Source organism: Magnolia sinica, chromosome 4 (assembly GCF_029962835.1).
Source record: "Magnolia sinica isolate HGM2019 chromosome 4, MsV1, whole genome shotgun sequence".
NCBI classification, from domain to species: Eukaryota; Viridiplantae; Streptophyta; class Magnoliopsida; order Magnoliales; family Magnoliaceae; genus Magnolia; species Magnolia sinica.
The window spans coordinates 38,391,764-38,409,396 of record NC_080576.1 but is presented as its reverse complement, the minus strand read 5'-3'; the positions used below and the strand labels follow the sequence as shown (position 1 = coordinate 38,409,396).

Sequence of the window (17,633 nt, the reverse complement as noted above, 5' to 3'; positions counted from 1 at the left end):
CAAGCATGTTAAAAAAGGTGTTCAAGCAAAAGGAACTCTCTAAGTTACGAGGTTCAACCGAAGATCTTACCAAAGGTTGTACCTGTGAGGACTTTGTCTAAACCCGCTTGCAGAAGTCGCTCGGGTTGAAGAAGAACCCTCCAAGATCGTTGAACCTCGTCAAGGGCCTTCAAATCTCGGATCTGAGCTACAGACACGCTATCGAGCAGGGGCTGGTTCTTGGGATGATTGAAACAAAGAATAGAATAAGGCCAGCAAGCAGTATGAACCGACCAATGAAGGACGTTCTATCATTGTAATACAAACCTGGCTCGAAAAAAGCTCGGGGGATGAGGGAATGCATCGATTCTGGGTCAGCCGTCTCCCAGCTCCTGTATACCCAGAACCACTTATCCCTCCAGTGCTTGTTGGAGGAAGGAGAGTCGGTTATCAGGGCACTTCCAGTGTTCCACCAAGCGGAGAAGTAATACTAGCCAGGCTGGAGGGTGTTCGGTCTCACCTGATACAAGTGAAGGAACTCATTCACCGACAGCTTAGGCTGCTCCAGCTTAGTCCATAGAACTGCACAGCCAAACAAGTCCCTCCACCCGTTCGGAGTTAACTGCCCCGGAGCCAAGCCAAGGCAACCTAGGACAGGCTGAACGATCCCCTGAAGCGGGAATCGCAGGCCACATTGAAGGGCGACCTGGAAGATCGCCACTGCACCCTCAGGAGGTCGTCCACCGAAGGAAGTCCAAAGATTACATACTCGGGAATATGATAACCGAGCCTGATCCGGATCAAATCATCGGCAGTCAAAGTCGAGGGCACAGGCCCCCTCAGATCTTCCTCGCCCGCCCCATCATCATTGGGTGGATCACGTGCCTCAGCAACGCAGTCAGTCGCTGAAGATAGGCTGGGCCCTAGCATACCAGAGGCCCTCTCCTGCCTGGACAATAAATCCAGTGCCCTGGCGGCAGATGCCCTAGCAGTAGGCATCGGCCTTTAAGCCGGAGATCTCTCCTCCGCTCTCCTAGAAGACGAATTCCGGAAAGCGGCAACCGCCATTACTACCAGCGGCGAAGGTGAGTTCGACATTACCCGGAGGCGACTGCTCGCCTCACTTTTGCCACCAGAAATCCCCTCCCGCGAGCTCCTGGACCAAGACATTGAAATCAAATGGAAAGGGAAGAAGAAGTGGAGCTCATCGGAGCTAGGAATGACTGGATGACAAGTAGTGTGCGGCGAGGATGATCGTCGGAGCGTGAGCAGAGGAGAATGAAAGGGGGAAGACGCATTAACTTCACGCCGTTCAAACGCCCCTTCATTTACCCCGTCTCACCACGTGTCACAACCACACGCGCTGCTCGCCCATGAAATCATTTGTGACGCCACGTGTTGCTGTCTTATTGGCTTGTCACCGAAACGACAACTTGGCGCTCCACGTGACCTCGAGCCACGCGACGACATGTCATGAACGACACCTCGATTGCCATGCTGGCCGCCAAGCCTGACATTAATGACTACACAGCCCGACTTAGTCCACACATAACCCGACCAAACAATGGTTGAGCTTACTTTCCGAGCTCTGTTTGAAAAGCAAAGGGGGCTCACTGTTGGGGAAAAATCTACAAGTCCGAAAGTCGGCTTATGGAATGGACCAACTCTACTGAACCGGCCTCAGCCGACAAGGGCCTGAGCTTGACAAGGCTTCTAGGCGCGAGAACAGGCTGACCTTCAAAGAAGGGTAATGCCAATACAAGAGCACCTAAAAGGCCAATAGAGGTTGAATGATCGACCTAATTCATAGGTCGGCTAAAGGTTGATTATGGATCGACCATAGCTCGGTTACAGATCGATCACAAACCGACCATAGTTCGGTCATAGATCGGTCACAGGACGATCACAGACCAGCCATAGCTCGGTCGTAGATTGGCCATAGATCGGTCGAAGATCAGATATAAGACGATCGTAGAACGGCCATAGTTCGGTCATAGATCTGTCCTGATTTAGAACAACTCCCCCGACAAAGTCGAAAGATCTCAATACTCGGGCAACAGGAAGTGCAGAACCTTCCAGGATAGCTCCCGCTTTAGATCCGACCCAAAGCCAAGCTATCATCTGGAGGATCCTTATAAAATCTGAAGATCTCTCCTAAGATCTTAAGAGATAAGATCAGATCCCGATGATCTCGGGATCCTATGATCTCGAGAAGATCCCAGACAATACCAAATGTCCAAGACAATCGGAAAGAGCCTCCTTACGGCGGAACTCTTTCTTCCTTATAAATATAGGGATGTTTTTCACCGAGGGAGGTACGTTCACAGAAACCTTAAAGATCACTTTGATCTCTTTTCTGGAGATCCTTCTTAGACCACGAGCCTGACTTAGGCATCAGAGAGTCCCCTGAACGAATCAGGGCCTCCTTTGTCTCTCACCTTTGCTTGTGCAGGTTCAAAGGAAAAACACCATAGAAGGTCTGCCAGAAAACTGCATCAACAATATCCATTACACTAAGCATGTTATTGGTGTGTCCTATTAGGCCAAGTACACTAGCATGTTATCAGACATATCATGTGATAATCGGCCTTAATTGGCACATCATATACAGAAAGCGGGACCCGAACGACAGACTCCATTAGAAATATAGAGGTCTATGTGGTTTGGCCCACGTTAGACTAACATTGGCTCCTCATGTAGCCAATACATGAAAAGGTCTAGCAACCGGATGTAAGGCATGGATAAAACACATATACCAAGACGTGGCCCACTGGGAATGACCCGGATAGACACCCACATGTGCAACCTGTGTGTCGTTAGGCTACCAATCTATTGGGCACATGGCCCACTGATGATATCCCAAAACAATCACATTATCAACGACATCACTATAATTACTTCAATAGGATGAGTTGCACCTGTCTAATCGTTATCGATGTAAGTCAGTGGTTACACATCATTGGTTAGTTACTAGGATGTGATCTTGTGCTTGTGGCCCATCTGAGTCTTGGGATTTCATCATTCCCATGCAAAGCATATGTTTCCAATGGGCTTATTACAACCACTGTGTCAAACATTACATACGTACATTAATTAAAGATATTAAAGTTAATTTAATAATTAAATTCAAACCCCTGAAAAATATATTACACATAGCTACCTTTGGATTATAGGGATTCTGAATCTAGGGTGCCAAACATAGTTAGGGGATTCCAAATCCAGGGATCCCAAATCCAAGGATTCCCAATCCACGAGTTCCCTGTGGTGTAGCCCACCCGAGGTATTGATCGGCCTGATGGGCCCATGGCCTAACATGTTCTGGAGAAAAGGATGAACAACACGAATGAAGCACACTCATCAAGGTGGGTCCCACTCGCCGCTGCAAAAAGTGGCAGCCCTTGGCCCATTGTTTTCCCTCGATGCGGTCCACGTGAGATTCAGATTTGCCTGATTTTTCGGCCCCTAGCCTAAAATGATCTGGAAAAATAGATGAACGGCGCGGATCGAACAAATACATCATGGTGGGTCCCACGAGTGGGCCCCCACTCCATGCCCAAGAAGGGCTTTCGGGATGTTGGGCACAACGCCCAAACAACTCTCTTTTATTTATTTATTTATTTATTTTTTGCTTTCCCCATCCAGGTGAGGCCCATTTGAATGATCCAATTTGTCCATTGAATTGGTTGGCTCATGAGGGGCTCAATGAGCCCTGACTTGGGCTGGTTTGGATGAACAGAAATATCATAGTGGGCCTTGGAAGGATTTAACAATGGGCTGTGATTCATTTGGTGCAGTCCACTCGAGATTCAGATCTTCCTCATTTTTTGGCTCATGGCTTAAAATAGTCTAGAGAAATAGATGGACGGCGGGGATTAAACAAATGCATCAAGGTGGGTCCCTAGCCTCATGTTCCTTGTGGTGTGGTCCACCCATGGTGTGCCGTAAAGGCCGTTATGGGGTTGTAAAGGCCGTTACGTAAAGGTAACGGTGGCAACCATTACACGTTACGGGGTCGTAAGGGCCGTAACAACCGTTATGGAAAAAAAAAAGACCCGTAATTGCTGTTAATGGCACGTTACATCCCCTATAAAGGCCATAATAGCCTCGTACTGGTCTATTACGGGACATATATAGGTTTTTCATGCTTTTTAATCAACATTACGACGCAATAACAGGTTTTTCGGGGTTTTTTTCAATAAATAAAAAAGAGAGACCGTAACGGCTGTTATGCCCCATATCGTAAAGGTAATGGTGGTGGCCGTTACAGCCACCGTTACCGTTATGGAACACCTTGGGTCCACCTGAGATGCGGATCAGCTTCATTTTTGGGCTCAATGCCTAAAATGATCTGGCAAATAGATGAACGGTGTGGATTAAATAAATACATGAAGGTGGGTCCCACGAGTGGGGAACCCGCTCCCCACGTCCCATGCGGGGACGCTGACGTAGGGAGGGGTCCCAACCCAAATGTTCCTTGTGGTGTGGCCCACCTGAGGTGTGGATCGGCTTTCTTTTTGGGCTCAACGCCTAAAATGATATGGGGAATCGGATGGGCGGCATGGATGAGGCATGTACATCATGGTGGGACTCACAAGTGGGTCCACTTTGTGGCCCTCTCTAATCCAAGCAGCACTGGCGGCTGGGTAGTAGCGTCTCTAGACTTTGTTTGCATCCAACGATAGCAGCAGCAGCCCCCGTCTCTTACTTTGTTTAAGTGGTGGTGGGGCCCACCTAGAAAAATCCAATCCGTCCATCAGATTGGCCAGCTCATGGCAAGGCCTAGGAGCTTCGAGCCAAGCTGAAATTTGTGTTTTTCCACCATCTAGATCTATGTGAACCAAATCAGTGAGTAAAACAGAATAAATGTCGTGGTGGGCCACACAAGGTGGTACACGCTGTGATAGCATGCGGGGCACTCTCTCCAACAGCGTGACCCACTTGTGGGCCCCATAGTGCCATAATTTTAAGAAAAGAAGAGAAGAAAAGAAGGGGAAGAAAGGAAGATTCCGGTGATTGAGGTGGCCCCCCGTCACTATGGGGTCCACCATACACTCCATACATACTCAAGGTGGGTCCCGCCCTTATGGGCCCACCAAAAAATGGGATAACACAAAACAAAAAAAAATAAATGGGGGTTTTCATCCTCCATGCACTCACGACGAAGATGGACGGTTGGATCGGTTCGGATCAGTGAACGGACGGTTCACCAAGCTTCTCTCCACTCCTAATCTCCTCTAATCTCTCTTCCTCTTAACCTCTTGATCTCTCCCTAATTCTCTCTCAAGCTCTCTTTTCTCCCAAACCATCTCTCTAATCTCTCCCTCTTGCTTGAATTTCTCTCTAATCTCTCTCTCTCTCGATCTTTTCTTCTCACTCTCTTTTGCTAGGAAATGTGGTGGAAATTAGAATGGATTTAGGGCTTTGTGGTAGGAATTTTAGGATAGAGAGGGAAGAGGGGAAAGGGGGAAGGGTAGGAAGGGGAGAAGGAAACAAAGAAAGGAATGGGGTGTCATGAGAGAGGGCATGGAGAGGTATGGGGTGGCTTGATTTGAAGGGAAAGAAAGCATGGGTGTTTTGACTTGTGTGAGGTGAGGGGATGGGTGGTAGGTGCATTTTAGGATTAGTAGGGGTGGAGGTGTCCTTCATTGGGGTATTCTTGGTCATTTGGTTAATGGTAGTTGGAATGCGTATGGGTGAGGGATAGTTTAGGGTTTTAAGAAAAGATACATTTAGATATTCCTTACTAGATTCTTTAGGTGGGCCTCACGCCACACGTACGTAGCACGGCCCGCTTCGATTAGCGTACACATAGGCATCTTTTGCCCAGGGTATTGTAACAGGGTGTGCCACATGGCGTTGGAGTCGCAACGCCTGTGTGGTCCCTAGGCTACAAATCTCAGGTCGTTGCGGTACTAGAATAGGTTCTCGATCAAAACTCGTAAATCTGGTCCGCCTAGAACATGTTGGTGCCAAAATTGAAATGTATGGTCGATTAATTGGGGGATGGGTCTTACATAAAATATCGTGTGTTCTGTGGTTGATTATTTTTTGTTTGGTTATCTGCTTCATTATATTGTTCTATCTTCATTTATCGTGCTTCCGCAAAGCGCGCGAATTAGTGGAGGTGTTAGATCCGAATTTCTAATACTTAAGATTTGATCTATTTGTTGTAGCTTAGGTTTACATTGTTGTAGTGTAATATGGAGATAGTTTACTCTAATACTCGTCCCTCTTTAAAAAAAAAAAAAAAAGGGGTGTAAAACTCACATAATGAAAAACTTAAAATGTGAAGTTAAAATCAAACATTTTCTTTGTTTACTTTCACTTAAAATGGTGATGATCCTTTGTTAAAGTTGGTGTGAAACTCACACATTAAAAAACTAAACTTAAAAGAGAGAGGGTTTCGAAAGATGGTTTTTGAAAATCCCTCTTTGTATTGATGACATTTGTATTGTACTTAATATTTTTAATCTGTCAGATTTTTATTTCTTTTTCATACCTGTGAGTTGTGACATGTAGTTTAAATTAGACTACTAATTAAAGTGGTTTGCTTAGAATGTTGTTGGCATGATGATTATTTGATTGGTTTATAACTTTATATATCTGGATTGGCTTTTGATAAGTAATAATTTATAACTTTTTTCAACATGCCTATACTTGAACAATGAATGATTTTTAAATTTTTGTAATTTTTTCCTTACTATTTATCATATTTTCATATTTTAAAATTAATAAATATAAGTATCATGCAGGTCACGCTACACATTACGCTATTTATGTTGCACGCTACAAAGAGCTGAATGCTACGCAACATGCTACCACTATTTAAAACACCGATACCAACTTATGTATCCATTATTGCATCTGTGGCCTACAGTCATTTGTGCTTGTACTGTCCTCTTGTTGCATCTTTTTTTTTTTTTGGCACCAAATAACATGAATCTCAATGCAATTTTTTCTTTAACAAACATAGCTTGCATTGGTTCGCCCAGATATTGAATTGGCTTGGCCAGTCAGCTCGTGCTTGTTTGGCTCGGCCGGGTCCTAATCCAGTCCATTGACTGCTGTATATGTTTGTGCATGGTGATTTTATGTTTTGCATACCTTGCTGATTCCGAGATGTTTGTTTTGGCTGTTTAGGTGCAGGAATTGGAGTTCACAACTCTGAAGAAGTTAGTTCTTTTGCAAGGGTTAGTTGGCTCATATTGATTATGCTCATATGCTCAGTTATGCATTGTTTTCTGATAGTAACATAGCTAAAGGTTTTCTCTATTGTGAAAATTACGAAAGCCTAGTCCATTTAATCTTAAAGCCCCTACTTTACCTTAAAATTTGAATAAGGTACCAAGACAACCAAGGCAATCAGTAACATGTTTTATTTTTCATATTATCGTATGCTTGTCGTTCATTAGTACGGATGATAGAGACACTCAGGGCATGCAAGCAAGCTTTAATAAAATGAATTTCAAATGTATGTGCTTTCAAATGCTGCATTTCGCATGTGTTTGCTGATTCAATGATTTCAGTTCTGTTGGAGGCTCTTTGCTTCTATCGTGGCTTTAACAATACCTTTATACATTGCGACAACAGAGATCTAAGGAAAGTTCAGAGTCGAAAGCTAGTTCATCGAAAGCAACTGGTAATTCTCGACCTATGGATACTAGCACTAGCATCGATTCCCAAAAGAAGAGTAAAGGAAAAGCTGTCGGGGAAAGTAGTCACGCAGACAAGCCCAATGGAGGTAATTTGCTCGTGTTTAATAGTGTGGTTCATTTGTGCTTTGTTCAATTGCGAAATATTCAGTTTAATCATCATGAAATGGCCTAATACTAGAAAATTTATCAGAATATCATTAGGAAGTAGCTCGCAAATTGCGTAATTGTTTCCTTCATGTCCACATTGAAACAAGATGATTGGAGCCTATACTATCAATATTATCAGGTCAGGTTAGGTTGGCAGAAGTTCGATCAGGTCTAGATATCAACCCCCGGATCTCGTACATAGGTGTGTAGGTCTAATAAAAATCAAATAAGTTAGGTCTTTCTCAGGTTTGCAGTAAGAGCATCCAGAGCAAACTCAGATATCTATGGTTTGATTTGTATCTGGTCTAAGATAGGTTAGTCTAATTTCTAATTTCCTAGTTAATATATGTTGATGTGCATTTTGTCACTCCCCAACTGCAGAGTATTATGTCAAACACCCATAACCACCAATATCCTTGACTATATGGAGGGCATTCTTTCTCTTCAACAATTTTATTCACTTGCCTTTACTCTAAGCATCACTATATGAGATTGTCCAAAGGGCTTTGGGGGTTGGAGAACCTCGCAAGCTTTGATCTGCTGCAATCTTGGCCAGAGGTGGTCGTCATCATCATCAATGTAATCGTTGTTGTTGTTGACATCATCACCACCAACACCATCACTACTGTCATCGTCACCTTCACCATCATTAATTAATTATTTTCTTTCTGGTGACTTGAATCCCATTACTAGATACCAACTTATGTATCCATTCTTGCATCTGTCTTAGAGTCATTTGTGCTTGTGCTTTCTTCTTGTTTCATCTTTCCTTATTTTGGGCACCAACTAACATTTATCTCAATGCAAATTTTTCTTTAAATAACATGACTTGCATTGATTCGGCCCAGATATTGAACTGGCTTAGTCCATTAGGTCGTGCTTATACTTGAACAATGAATGATTTTTAAATTTTTGTACTTTTTTCGTTGCTATTTATCATGTTTTTCATATTTTAAAATTAATAAATAGAAGTATCATGTAACTCACGCTACACGTTATGCTATTTATGCTGCACGCTACAGAGAGCTGAATGCTACGCAACATGCTACCGCTATTTAAAACACCGATACAAACTTATGTATCCATTGTTGCATCTGTGGCCAAGAGTCATTTGTGCTTGTACTTTCCTCTTGTTGCGTCTTTTTTTTTGGCACCAAATAACATGAATCTCAATGCAATTTTTTCTTTAACATACATAGCTTGCATTGGTTCGCCCAGATATTGAATTGGCTTGGCCCGTCAGCTCAAGCTTGTTTGGCTTGGCCGGGTCCTAATCCAGTCCATTGACTGCCGTATATGTTTGTGCATGGTGATTTTATGTTTTGCATACCTTGCTGATTCTGAGATGTTTGTTTTGGCTGTTTAGGTGCAGGAATTGGAGTTCACAACTCTGAAGAAGTTAGTTCTTTTGCAAGGGTTAGTTGGCTCATATTGATTATGCTCATATGCTCAGTTATGCATTGTTTTCTGATAGTAATATAGCTAAAGGTTTTCTCTATTGTGAAAATTACGAAAGCCTAGTCCATTTAATCTTAAAGCCCCTACTTTACCTTAAAATTTGAATAAGGTACCAAGACAACCAAGACAATCAGTAACATATGTCTTATTTTTCATATTATCGTATGCTTGTCGTTCATTAGTACGGATGACAGAGACACTCAGGGCATGCAAGTAAGCTTTAATAAAATGAATTTCAAATGTTGTGCTTTCAAATGCTGCATTTCGCATGTGTTTGCTGATTCAATGATTTCAGTTCTGTTGGAGGCTCTTTGCTTCTATCGTGGCTTTAACAATACCTTTATACATTGCGACAACAGAGATCTAAGGAAAGTTCAGAGTCGAAAGCTAGTTCATCGAAAGCAACTGGTAATTCTCGACCTATGGATACTAGCACTAGCATCGATTCCCAAAAGAAGAGTGAAGGAAAAGCTGTCGGGGAAAGTAGTCACGAAGACAAGCCCAATGGAGGTAATTTGCTGGTGTTTAATAGTGTAGTTCATTTGTGCTTTGTTCAATTGCGAAATATTCAGTTTAATCAACGTGAAATGACCAAATACTAGAAACTTTATCAGAGTATTCATTAGGAAGTAGCTCGCAAATTGCGTAATTGTTTCCTTCATGTCCACATTGAAACAAGATGATTGGAGCCTATACTATCAATATTATCAGGTCAGGTTAGGTTTGCAGAAGTTCTATCAGGTCTAGATATCAACCCCCGGATCTCGTACATAGGTATGTAGGTCTAATAAAAATCAATTAAGTTAAGTCTTTCTCATGTTTGCAGTAAGAGCATCCAGAGCAAACTCAGATATCTATGGTTTGATTTGTATCTGGTCTAAGATAGGTTGGTCTAATTTCTAATTTCATAGTTAATATATGTTGATGTGCATTTTATCACTCCCCAACTGCAGAGTATTATGTCAAACACCCATAACCACCAATATCCTTGACTATATGGAGGGCATTCTTTCTCTTCAACAATTTTATTCACTTGTCTTTACTCCAAGCATCACTATATGAGATTGTCCAAAGGGCTTTGGGGGTTGGAGAACCTCGCAAGCTTTGATCTGTTGCAATCTTGCCCAGAGGTGGTCGTCATCATCATCAATGTAATCGTTGTTGTTGTTGACATCATCACCACCAACACCATCACTACTGTCATCGTCACCATCACCATCATTAATTAATTATTTTCGTTCTGGTGACTTGAATCCCATTACTAGATACCAACTTATGTATCCATTCTTGCATTTGTCTTATAGTCATTTGTGCTTGTGCTTTCTTCTTGTTTCATCCTTCCTTATTTTGGGCACCAAATAACATGTATCTCAATGCAAATTTTTCTTTAAATAACATGACTTGCATTGGTTCGGCCCAGATATTGAACTGGCTTAGTCCGTTAGGTTGTGCTTATACTTGAACAATGAATGATTTTTAAATTTTTGTACTTTTTTCCTTGCTATTTATCATGTTTTTCATATTTTAAAATTAATAAATAGAAGTATCATGTAGCTCACGCTACACGTTATGCTATTTATGCTGCACGCTATAGAGAGCTGAATGCTACGCAACATGCTACCGCTATTTAAAACACCGATACCAACTTATGTATCCATTATTGCATCTGTGGCCTAGAGTCATTTGTGCTTGTACTTTCCTCTTGTTGCATCTTTTTTTTTTTTGGCACCAAATAACATGAATCTCAATGCAATTTTTTCTTTAACATACATAGCTTGCATTGGTTCGCCCAGATATTGAATTGGCTTGGCCCGTCAGCTCATGCTTGTTTGGCTCGTCCGGGTCCTAATCCAGTCCATTGACTGCTGTATATGTTTGTGCATGGTGATTTTATGTTTTGCATACCTTGCTGATTCTGAGATGTTTGTTTTGGCTGTTTAGGTGCAGGAATTGGAGTTCACAACTCTGAAGAAGTTAGTTCTTTTGCAAGGGTTAGTTGGCTCGTATTGATTATGCTCATATGCTCAGTTATGCATTGTTTTCTGATAGTAACATAGCTAAAGGTTTTCTCTATTGTGTACTTTACCTTAAAATTTGAATAAGGTACCAAGACAACCAAGACAATCAGTAACATATGTCTTATTTTTCATATTATCGTATGCTTGTCGTTCATTAGTATGGATGACAGAGACACTCAGGGCATGCAAGCAAGCTTTAATAAAATGAATTTCAAATGTATGTGCTTTCAAATGCTGCATTTCGCATGTGTTTGCTGATTCAATGATTTCAGTTCTGTTGGAGGCTCTTTGCTTCTATCGTGGCTTTAACAATACCTTTATACATTGCGACAACAGAGATCTAAGGAAAGTTCAGAGTCGAAAGCTAGTTCATCGAAAGCAACTGGTAATTCTCGACCTATGGATACTAGCACTAGCATCGATTCCCAAAAGAGTAAAGGAAAAGCTGTCGGGGAAAGTAGTCATGCAGACAAGCCCAATGGAGGTAATTTGCTGGTGTTTAATAGTGTAGTTCATTTGTGCTTTGTTCAATTGCGAAATATTCAGTTTAATCAACATGAAATGGCCAAATACTAGAAAATTTATCAGAGTATTCATTAGGAAGTAGCTCGCAAATTGCGTAATTGTTTCCTTCATGTCCACATTGAAACAAGATGATTGGAGCCTATACTATCAATATTATCAGGTCAGGTTAGGTTGGCAGAAGTTCGATCAGGTCTAGATAATCAACCCCCGGATCTCGTACATAGGTATGTAGGTCTATTAAAAATCAAATAAGTTAAGTCTTTCTCAGGTTTGCAGTAAGAGCATCCAGAGCAAACTCAGATATCTATGGTTTGATTTGTATCTGGTCTAAGATAGGTTGGTCTAATTTCTAATTTCCTAGTTAATATATGTTGATGTGCATTCTGTCACTCTCCCCAACTGCAGAGTATTATGTCAAACACCCATAACCACCAAGATCCTTGACTATATGGAGGGCATTCTTTCTCTTCAACAATTTTATTCACTTGTCTTTACTCCAAGCATCACTATATGAGATTGTCCAAAGGGCTTTGGGGGTTGGAGAACCTCGCAAGCTTTAATCTGTTGCAATCTTGGCCAGAGGTGGTCGTCATCATCATCAATGTAATCGTTGTTGTTGTTGACATCATCACCACCAACACCATCACTACTGTCATCGTCACCATCACCATCATTAATTACTTATTTTCTTTCTGGTGACTTGAATCCCATTACTAGATGCCAACTTATGTATCCATTCTTGCATCTGTCTTAGAGTCATTTGTGCTTGTGCTTTCTTCTTGTTTCATCTTTCCTTATTTTGGGCACCAAATAACATGTATCTCAATGCAAATTTTTCTTTAAATAACATGACTTGCATTGGTTCGGCCCAGATATTGAATTGGCTTAGTCTGTTAGGTCGTGCTTGTTCGGCTCAGTCAGGCCCTAATCCAGCCTATTGACTGTCATACATGTTTGTGCATGGAGATGTTATGTTTTACACGCCTTGCTGATTCTGAGAAGTATGTTTTGTGCTGTTTGGGTGCAGGAATTCCAGTTCACAACTCTGAAGAAGTAAGTATTTTCTCAAGGGTTAGTTGGGTCATATTGATTATGCTAGTATGCTCATTTATGCATTGTTTTCTGATAGCAACATAGCTGAAGGTTTTGTCTATTGTGAAAATTACAAAAGCCTACTCCATTTAATCTTAAATCCCCTAGTTTATCTTAAAGTTTGAATAAGGTATTTATTACTTATCCAATTTTCAGAAGTAATTACCAAAACCTACCTCTGCTCACTCTTTTTTTAAGTTAGCTTTGACTCTGTCATGACCAGTGTTCAAAATATCGGTATCGCATTATGTATCGCATGGGATATATCGGTTGTATTGTGTAATGTATCGTTGTTGTTGGAAATATGGGGAAACATTAGGAAATTGGTTTAATTTTTCAATAAAACTTCAGTGATTGTTAAAAAAGACATCAATACATACTTATAAATCAAAACCTTACAAAAAACAAGTACACATAATAGGTTTTCTTTGTATAGGGTTCTAATCTATGCACTGTCTAACTGAATTGATTCAAATATATTCAATGCCCATTCATATAATTTATAAATGTAAGAAAACATGTGGAAACAAATGCAAGACATTCACAAGCAAAAGAAGAATTACTGGATTAGGTTACATACATGCTTAATTTTATGTTTGGACACAAGGATTGCAAACGATTTGCGAGAAATTGGGAAATTTTGATTTTTTCAATTTTTCGCAACTTACCATCTTTTCCAAATCTCGAAATGGAAACTCCCAATCCATGATTTTTCTTGTAAAACATGAAAAATCATGGATTTGTATCAATTTGACATTAATTTAACATGATTTACAGAAAATAAAAGGAACAGAATTCGAAAATACTCACCAGATTGAACATGTGGGATATACCGCACTACCTATGCATTTCGTGTCGCATAGGTGGGATACAAGAAATATCGTGGGATATATCGGCCGATATCGTTGATTTTAAAGCACTGGTCGTGACTTAGGATCTAGCATGTGTCTCCTCCTTGTGGAACCCAATGTTTTAAATATCAATGATGTCGTCCAATATAACCCACGATATAACTAGCATGTGTCTCCTCCCTATGGAACCCAATGTTTTAAATATCAATGATATCGGCCAATATAACCCACGATATACTTGTATCCCACCTTTGCGATACGAAACACACAAGTAGTGCCGATATATCCCACATGTTCAATCTGGTGAGCATTTCAATTTCCGATTCCTTTTTTTTTTTTTTTGAAATTATATTAAATCAATGTCAAATGGTTATAAATCCATTGGTTTTTCATGTTTTGCATGAAAAATCATGGAGTTGGAGCTTTAATTTTGATATCCATTAGTTTTTCATATTCTCCATGTTTTTCTTTTCTTTTTTTGAAAATTTTCTTTAACCAACTATCAATTGACACTAATTTCGAAGTATTTAGGAGTATTTGTTTAAATGATCATCACATACACTCTAAATTTGAAATTTAAGTATAGGTGATCTAAGTTGGGGAAAATTCGAAATTTCTCCAATTTCTCCCAAATTGCTTGCAATGTTGTACTCAAAACATGAAATCAAGCATGCATGAGGGCTGATCTATTGATTTGTTAAGTCCTTGTCAATTTTTGAAAAATAAAAATTATTTTTAATTAAAAATTAATAAAAATATATTATAATATATATATATATATATATATATATATATATTAAATTTCCCTTCAACCAACTGTTTATTGAGACTAATTTCAATGTATTTAGGAGTGTTTGATGAAATGATAATCACATACACTCTAAATATTATGCATTCAATTTGAATATAGTTGCATTAGTTTAGTCAGACAACGTATGGCTTAGGACCCTATGCAAGGGAAATCTATTATGTGCACTTCTTTTTTGAGATGTTATGATTTAAAAGTTTGTATTAAGGTCTTTTTAACTAATCCTTGAAGTTTCATTGAAAAATTCAACTATTTTCCTAATGTTTCTCCATGTTTCCCAAAAAGTACGATAAGTTACCCGAGACAAACAATATATCATGTGCGATAACAGATACATATCTATATCCTAAGGATGCAATACGTAACACAATACCAATCTTTCGAACACTGTTGGGACCCACATGCAAAGTGGTCAATGTTCAGAACCACCCATGTTCTGAATTCTATAGTATAATATCCATTGTAGGAAATTTTTGCTGAACTTGTGATTGTGACCATCACTATCTGTCAATAACAATAAAAAGAAAATTTTCAATTTCTCACATTCAACTTTAAAAATCGAAGGTTAGGATAATCATTGAAGCATGATTATGGGACAATAGCTTGTTGTAGCAACAAGAATATGTATGATTCAAATCATAGGACCATCTAATCATGTGGTCCCAATGAGTGGCCACACACGCCATGAATAGGATCAGTTTTAATTCGGTAGGTCCTACCATGGGGGCATGGATGGAACAAAATCCCAAAGAACACATTCATTAAGCAGTCTTAAGCATCTGTCCTGATGACTTTTGAGGGGAAAATGGTTAGTTAATGGGCCATTGATCAATTTCATAAACATCTATTTTCTTTCCTCAAAACTTGCCCATAAAATGGTTAGAAATAACCAACTGAGGTGATTTTTGGGCCATCCCCATACAAGCTACGGTCTGCAGGATGAACAGTTAGGATCTCTTCCATGTGTGAATTGAGATAAAAGAAAGGTATCACTCACTCTGGCTCATTCCAACTCAGAATCCTTTTGATCTGGCCTGACTCCTCAATGCCTCATTTCGTTCTCCACTGCTGTTGAGTCAACTCAGTTGAGTTTACTTGGCACCAGAGGATATTTAGAACAATAAACAGTTAGCATCAAGCTACAGATTTGGCCCTCATCATGAGTGTACCTGGAGATTGGGCTGTTTCATTTACATGGTGGAATCCACCTTAAATCATGGTTTAGTTGTCCCACACATGCTAATCTCTTTGTATGGTTTATTCACATGACAATTGATACATGCAGGAAAATCATACGGATCAGTTCGACGGTACCTCTTCTGTGCTACCAAACCTTGTATCTGGTGGCTTATGCATGGTGGGGTTTCTCCTTTATCGATTTTGGGCGCGGTCATAATACTTAGATATGATTGTGAGGGTGTGAAATTTGTTTATATACATAGGAATTGGAAGAAGTGAAATTGTTATTAATGTTGTGAGACCTGAGTATACATTGCTATGTAAATTGTGACGAATAGTAAAAGTGAGATAAAAAAAAAGTATTTTCATCCCTTTTCCTTGTATTTTACTCCAAATAATTTGAATATCATAACAATAGTAAAAATGTTATACCTATGATAAAAATAATTTACTTATGTTCTGGTAAAAAAATAGAAGTGGATAACTGCATACCTAGTGTTTGCATAGCAAGTATTGCTGGGACAGGAAATCACAAACAATTTATTTATTTATTTATTTTATTTATTTATTTATTTTTATTTTTTTTTAAAGAACAGAATTTATTAAAGGAGAACAGGAAGCTGTACATCAGTTGTACATTCGGGCAGGCCCACAACACTAAAACCCCAGGGCCCACCTATCATATGCCCCAAAACAGAAAACTTTAGCCCTCTCTAATATTACCCACCCCAACGCCATCAACGAAGAGGCTCCCTCTGCGGGGGGATTGAATGGGTATTGGAGTTAGCCCAGACCTGTAAATACCACATACTCCACATCAACGGGAGCTTCTTGTTAAACATATCCACCACGATCATGGAATTGCTCTCCACTTCCACCTTAGAGAAGCACCCGGTCCACGCAATGGTAAAGGCCCTCAATCAAAAGCCCTGGCTTCGGCCCAAGTGTTGGAGCCTAACCCGTAACCACTTGAGGGCCCCGGGTTACCTCAAGTAGACCCATCAACATTAATCTTAACCCAGCCATCTTGTGGGCTCACCCACTTAACCACCAACAAATTGATTCCTTAGCTAGCACCTGTGGCAATACCCATGGCCTGGAACACAAACTCTGTGGACATCTTAAGTTTCTTGGGTGAGGGAGGGACGGGCTGATCATCTGCACCCATCTTTGAACCCGAGTAACCACCCTAGACACTTTGATTAGAAGCCCTTCAGACTGACTTCCATTCCTCTCTGTCCACACTTCCCAAAAGATCAAACAGGGTATGTATGACACCCTGCAAAATGGAGAAATAGACTATCTTGCCATCCACCACTGGTTGGCCCTCCTAGCTGCTGCATGGTCTGCACTACAGGAAATCCCTAAAAGCAAGTGTTTCCATACCTGAGATGCCAAAACTCCCATTGCGAAAAGGTGGTCAATCGATTCAGCCTTAGAAGAATTATTCAACTTGAGACCGCAGCAAACACATTTTGAGGCCATGTGAATGCCTCTAACTTGAATTCTTTTGTCAACTGGGACAGCCCTCTGCAGAACTTTCCAGCCAAACAATAAGATCTTAGGCAGTAACTGAGAGTGCCATACCCATTTTGCCCACTCCTTGCGATCCCCCACTGCTCTCCCATCGAAGTGCAAAGGCACTCCTCACTAATACGCTTGAGAACTACCTAAGGAAGCATAGACTAAAGCTGGTTATTGTTGTTAAAACATGTCTTAAATCTGCAAAATACGACCAGTAAAAGGAAAGCTCTGCTCGAAGTCCAGCAAGGAATTCCTGAGGTCTTCGACCAGTCGAAGGATAGGTTCGACCAGTCGAAGGTTACGCGGACTGCGTAAATTTGAGGCAGTTTCTGAACTATTCCAAAGTCGGTGCGAAAGAAAGGTTTTCTAAACTATAAATAGGGGTCCCTATGGCTAT

General features: G+C 40.5%; 1 protein-coding gene across 2 annotated transcripts in view; it reads left to right on the top strand.

Moving 5' to 3' along the window:
* Positions 1-16,083, top strand: part of LOC131243040 (regulator of nonsense transcripts 1 homolog) — a 72,876-nt gene extending 56,793 nt beyond the window's left edge. Inside the window, exons 10-17 of one of the 2 annotated variants that reach the window (XM_058242102.1) lie at positions 7,120-7,169; positions 7,570-7,720; positions 9,148-9,197; positions 9,599-9,749; positions 11,181-11,230; positions 11,594-11,741; positions 12,810-12,835; positions 15,819-16,083. In XM_058242102.1, the coding sequence (XP_058098085.1) occupies positions 7,120-7,169; positions 7,570-7,720; positions 9,148-9,197; positions 9,599-9,749; positions 11,181-11,230; positions 11,594-11,741; positions 12,810-12,835; positions 15,819-15,929 (737 nt within the window). In that variant the 3' untranslated portion in view covers positions 15,930-16,083. The remainder of the gene's footprint in view (positions 1-7,119; positions 7,170-7,569; positions 7,721-9,147; positions 9,198-9,598; positions 9,750-11,180; positions 11,231-11,593; positions 11,742-12,809; positions 12,836-15,818) is intronic. The other variant, XM_058242103.1, reaches the window with a different exon arrangement.
* The last annotated feature ends 1,550 nt before the right edge of the window (positions 16,084-17,633 follow it).